At 33.8% G+C, this 6,334-nt stretch overlaps 1 protein-coding gene across 1 annotated transcript in view; it reads left to right on the top strand.

Moving 5' to 3' along the window:
- Positions 1-6,185, top strand: part of SP3 (Sp3 transcription factor) — a 58,821-nt gene extending 52,636 nt beyond the window's left edge. The window contains exons 6-7 of the mRNA XM_033111999.1: positions 1,306-1,502; positions 4,454-6,185. Coding sequence (XP_032967890.1) covers positions 1,306-1,502; positions 4,454-4,770 — 514 coding nt within the window. The 3' untranslated portion in view covers positions 4,771-6,185. The remainder of the gene's footprint in view (positions 1-1,305; positions 1,503-4,453) is intronic.
- The last annotated feature ends 149 nt before the right edge of the window (positions 6,186-6,334 follow it).

Below are 6,334 nucleotides of genomic sequence, written 5' to 3' on the forward strand. Positions count from 1 at the left end.
ACCCACCTCCTCCACGAAGCCTTCTCTAACTACTGGAGCCCACATTGATGTCTCCCTGTTCAGAACACCTATGGCATCTAACAGCCAGCACTGCACCGTTTAGCACTGTTTGTCCTATGGCAATTTCACATGCTACTGAGTGTGAGTACATTAAAATATAAATGTGGGGAAATATGCATTTTTCCAGTAAAATTTGAAAAACAATAGGTGTATTATATACAAGAGGATTTTCAGGCTTATGGAAGGTCTATAGGCTATAACTAGACTGAGATTGGGGGAGGCGGGGAAGTTGGAGGGGGTCTTAAATGTACTTTTTCTAATCTCAGAGAAACATTGCAAAATTTATGATGATTTTGACAATTATTGAATCTAAAATGTCTTTTTTTTTAACTCTCTTTTATTCAGTAACTAGCCTATTTTTTTTTAAGCTTGAGTATTAACATTTTCAGAAGTGTTTAATACTATTTGAATATCAGTTCTGGAATCAAAAAAATTTTCTTCTTGCTTAGGCTAAGATACCTCTTTGACCCATCTAAGCACATACTTCCCAAACCCTGTTCGTGGTATCAAATACTGAAATGTAACAAGTGTCAAATTTTGCGATGTGGAGAACCTGTATTTTATTATGTTTCTGATGTATAATTTGGGGGTATCTTTGCATGGTTAATATGAAGAGAATTTTAACGGGCAAGATAATTTTGATTTATATGTATTTCATATAGGCTAAGGGAGCTAAGATAATAACTTTGTCCCGATTTTTTTCTTTGACTCCAGTGTATATTCAGGATGTGGCCATACAAGTATATGAATAAATATGCTTAAATCATGTTAATTAAAGTCTGCTTAAGGTGCCTATCTGCCTTTTAATTGTACCTGTGATTAATTATGCCTTCATGCTTGGTTTATTTACTTTTTAAATTAGCTGGCATCATGATTTGGAGTAGAGCATATAGTTTCCCATACCACTAAATTGGATTGGACCTATGCATAGAATTTGTGAATGGTTCTGACAGAATAATAAATAGCTTTATTATACATTACATATGACATGTCCTTTTAAATTATTTAATACTTGAGCATACTTATATTTGGACAGCAATTGCATTAATTCTGGAGTAAAATTATGTAAAACTTCTATGTTTGAGATATACAAATTTTTACTTAAATTGATTTTAAATGATCTTGGTTTCTGACCTCATGGTGATGATGTTCTTCTGTTTGAAATTCAGTGTGGGGATATATAAGTGGTAATGTCCATTTGAATATTTTCATGTAAGTGTATATTATTCTGTGTGTGTTTTTTAGAGGTACCAATCTTGGGAAAAAGAAGCAACACATTTGTCATATACCAGGATGTGGTAAAGTCTATGGGAAGACCTCACATCTGAGAGCGCATCTGCGTTGGCATTCTGGGGAACGCCCTTTTGTTTGTAACTGGATGTTCTGTGGTAAAAGATTTACTCGAAGTGATGAATTACAGAGGCACAGAAGAACACATACAGGTTACTAATATTTACTTTTAACAGACAAAAATGAGTTACAGGGCTACATACTACCTTGAAAGTTTTTGTTTTTTAGCATACCTTACTGAACTGAATTTTAAAAATATGACTGAGCACATCAAATTTTTATCTTTAGTAGCACCAATTTAAAAACACTAATTCCAAACAAGCCCATATAGCTTATTTTGTAAAATAACATTTTATTTTATGCAGACTTTGGTTAGCTTTTTTTTTTTTTTTTTAGTTAGCTTTTTTGTTATTTTGACATTGAATGTTTTAAGCCACACTTATACTATTACTGTTTATTATGTTTACATTTTAAATTAGTTGCCTGCTTTTACTCTTTGATCTTACTCTTTTTCCCTGTTATGTAACATTTTAATAAAGAGTAATTCCTTGTCCTCTGATGAATTTAAGCATTTCCCCTTTTCTCGTTTTAATATTTGTGAGGTAAGCAAGACATCTCATTGAGGAGTGTTCAAGGCGTTGTTGATGTCAGGATTCTTTCATGTGATTGTTTTGTGTGGTTCTTATAAGAAATGGACCTAGATATAATAACCAAGACTGAATCCTGTAACTTAGATATAATGTGTTTATAGTCCCTAGAGAGCTTAGAAGGAAGAAGCATGGTGAAATGAAGGACGTTACGGATTTTGAAGTCTCCTAGATCTGAATTAAAATGTTAGATTAAGCAAATATGCTGTCTCTGACTCTGGTTTCACACCTCCTACATTACTTTAAATATTACATAAAGTAACGTGAAGTATCTAGTCGTATAAGTATTAGATGCTCTACTTGTTTTTGTTTCTGTCTCACTCATCAGGTGGGTAGATAGATGAGCTGTTTCTAACTGCAACAAGCAATATAAGAAAGGAGATCCAGTGTGCGCGGGGCAGAGATCGCTATTGCTTGGAATAGTGAGGCATTGTTGGCCAGTGGGCTGGTAGAGTAGACCTTAAGGTGGTCCTATAACAGACTTTTCCTCAGTGGAATTTGAATAGCAAGATATAAAAAGCAATGTAAAAGGGGAAAGAAAAGAAGTTTGTGATCAAATAAGTGTGGAAAATACTAGGTTAAGGAGGTTTACGACACGTGCCTTTGAGGCAGCACCTCTTAGGCTATTCAGTTGAATGTTAACAAGCACCACACCTCCCTAAGTCGGGGGCATGTAGTGTGGGGAGCATTTCCCAGCAATCTGCGCATTTTGCCATTTGCTATGCAACATCTCTCGGGATTAATTTTCCAAGAGAAACTTTGGGAAATACCTTCCAGAAGAATATAATACTATGTGATTACAAGAGGTCAGAGACCATTTGACATGAGTGCAGATGGGATTTTATAAGTAACACATTTCTGTTAAATAGGATTGAGTCACAAGCCTGGTTATCTGCAAGTTAGTCTTGCACTCCCATACCACTTATTACAATGGTGAAGTTTTATACTGTAATAAAATTTGGTATTTAAGAAAGATTTGTCCGGCATTGATTTGTCGGATTGGAGAGGGTAAGACTAGGGTGTCATTGACGTCTAGTTCAGGCATGAGGTTACGTGAGGAGCTACTTAGGGTAGAGGTGCTGGAACAGGAGTTATGTAAGACATTTGGAAGAAAGCACAGTAAGAAAATGTTAGATTTGTTTGTAGATTGACTTCACTCAATTCCTTTTAGGCTGGCCTTTTGCCTTCTAGTATTCCTCTTACACGGTAGGCCTTCAACATAATAGAATTCAGTCTGTCTTGTGTATTAACAATATTTTATTTATGTTGGGAAATGAATTTAGGCATCAGGGTCTTACTAACTTTAATACGATGATATTATTAGGCTTGCTCTTGATTAGCTGAAATCAAGTTAGCTAGCCATCTCCATCATTCTTAGGATTCATCAATCTTATTGGACCTCAAGCTTGCATCTTTGCTTAAATCTAGAAGTGTAGTTACTTGAATTTAAAGTTAAGAGTTGAACGTTTAGTATCATGGGTATGACGTTAATAATACCTTAAATATAGCTTAAGACAGTATATACTTTTCTTTACAGAAGTACAGTGAGTCCTCACTTACCATCATTGATAGGTTCTTGGAAACAGATTTTAAAGCGAAATAACGTATAACGAAACTAGTTTTACAATAGGCTAATTAATATAAACAAAAGTTAAGTTCCTATGGCATATTTCTGGTCACAAAAACATCACCAAACTTCTAAATAAAGACCCAAGACACTCTTAATATATTAAACATCGAAATACATGTGATGTACATATATAAATATATATATAAAGAAAGATGAGTAAAACAAGTAAGAGGATTGTTTTCCAACCCGCTTGCCCCAGTTCAGAGTTGGCGGAGGCCAGAGCCTCTCCCAGGGCGCAAGACAGGAACCAACCCTGAACGAGGCCCTCCTATTACAGTTTGCACCGCCCCCCCCCACTCAGAATGGACTATGTAAACACACCAGTTCACCCCACGTGTACATTTGTGGGATATTGGAGGAAAGCAGAGTACTTGGAGAAAACCCATGCAGACATGGGTAGAACATGCGACCTCCACACGGTGGCCCTGCTGGGGATCAGTTTTTTCCTCATTGTTACAACAAAATGACGTTGAATGAAATGCTTTTATTCGAGGACCTGCTGTGTTACAGATGATCATTTTTTAGCTGACATTTTATAACATGTTTCAAAACAAACTATTAGCCTAGTTGAGGTATTAAAATCTTATCTGAATATCAGTCTATAATAAGTTTGAAGGTTGCTTTTCATCAAAAAGTAAAGATGACATTCAATTTGAGAAATACTCTGAGGAATTTGCAGAGGCAGCTCATGAAACTAATACAATTTTAATTGAACTCGGTTCTCTGTCCTTCACTGTCAATGTTGGATTATTTTCTTTCTCAGGGAATGTTCAGTCTATTAATGTTGAATTTTAAAAGCTAAGTAACTTAATTTTCTTCCTAACAGGTGAGAAGAAATTTGTTTGTCCAGAATGTTCAAAACGCTTTATGAGAAGTGACCACCTTGCCAAACATATTAAAACACACCAGAATAAAAAAGGTATTCATTCTAGCAGTACAGTGCTGGCATCTGTGGAAGCTGCACGAGATGATACTTTGATTACTGCAGGAGGAACAACACTTATCCTTGCAAATATTCAACAAGGTTCTGTTTCAGGGATAGGAACTGTTAATACTTCCACCACCAGCAATCAAGATATCCTTACCAACACTGAAATACCTTTACAGCTTGTGACAGTTTCTGGAAATGAGACAATGGAGTAAATATTACACAAATACTTATTCATTGTGGTTATTTTTATACAGTAGTGAGAAGAATATTGTTCCTAAGTTCTTAGATATCTTTTTATTGATGTGCAAAAATTTTTGGATTGACAGTAACTTGGTTATACATGACACTGAAATGCCTTACTTTGTATGATATTCCATAGTATATTAAAAATGGTAAAATTGCATGGGTTTTGTAGGTACTTTTGGAATCTAGAAGAAATGAAATTTTACCAAGTTATATAAAGAGAAAATTGAATTTAACAATGCGAATGGTAGTCTAACCAAATGCATCAATCCTGTGTGGTTTAGTGTAAAAATGAGAACATGTTGGTATTTATCTATTGTAAGATAAAAAAGTTGGTGGGTGAAAGAAATCATGTTATGATAAAAATTTTTTGTAATTTTCTTGATGACTGGAATTTTTATTATGCATAACTGACAAATCAAGTTTCCAAGCAAATGTTACATAGTGTAGGCTTTACTTAGCTTATCAATTTGTCATTTTGAAGCTAATTATTTTAATTAGGTTAACTATGTACAATATTTTAAGCATTACTCTTGTAAGATTTTGAAAACTACATTTTAACATGGAACTCTAGGGATAGTCACCTTTTAAATCCTGTTGAAAAGCCATGTTTAAGATTTAATTTGCCAAAATAATGTCTTGTTAATATTCTTTCAATAACGAAGTTGGGCAATATAACCAATGTTTAAAAAAGTTTAAAATGTATAGGTTGAGGCATTTGGGTGGTAAGAAAATGTTATAGTGGAATACCCCCTTTCTTGCATATTGGAGGACCAAAAAAATAAGGTGTATTGCGTCTTAGCAGTGATTTTTTTATCCAATCTTGTTTCCAAAAACCATGTCTGCCAGGGCCTTAAAAGCCATCATGTAAGTTACCAGTAAAGTATAACAAACATATGCAAACCTAATAAAATCACTTCCATAGTGACAATACTCCAACCATATGGATACTAGTCATAGAAAACTAGCGATTTTATGATATTTTTTTAACTCTTTTTTTTGTCTAGGTAGTCAGTCTGCACTTAAATATCAACCATTTTCCTTTTTTGCTTCTTCCCTTAAAATTTATATGTATTCAGTACATTTAATTGAGAAACGTATGTTTTTTATTACGCTGTATTTTCTTTTTATTTTTAATTATTGTTTATATTTTCAATTATTAAAAATGTACAAAATAAAAGTTTCATTGCTGGTCTTGTAAGAGCTATACGATTTTCTTAAATGTATACCTATAACTGCAGCAGTTCACCTATTTCAAAAATTTGGAATTCTGTTCATTTGTTACTCTTAAGACCACCTCAAATTTAAAGGCTACCTTATTGTACGTTTAAAGTGTATTATAACAGTGTGGTAGTTAATAAAACACTATTTTTTTTTCTTTTGAGTTTGTTGTATTCCTATGCATTTAAAATGCAGTGGTATGGGGTAAGAAAATCTGTATGGTTTATTTTCCTTCAACTTACACCTTTTTTTTTGCAGATTGTTGACTTCAAACATCGAAATTATCTTAAACAGGCATATTTACTTAGAAAG

The sequence above is a fragment of the Rhinolophus ferrumequinum genome, chromosome 8 (genome assembly GCF_004115265.2).
Source record: "Rhinolophus ferrumequinum isolate MPI-CBG mRhiFer1 chromosome 8, mRhiFer1_v1.p, whole genome shotgun sequence".
Lineage (NCBI taxonomy): Eukaryota > Metazoa > Chordata > Mammalia > Chiroptera > Rhinolophidae > Rhinolophus > Rhinolophus ferrumequinum.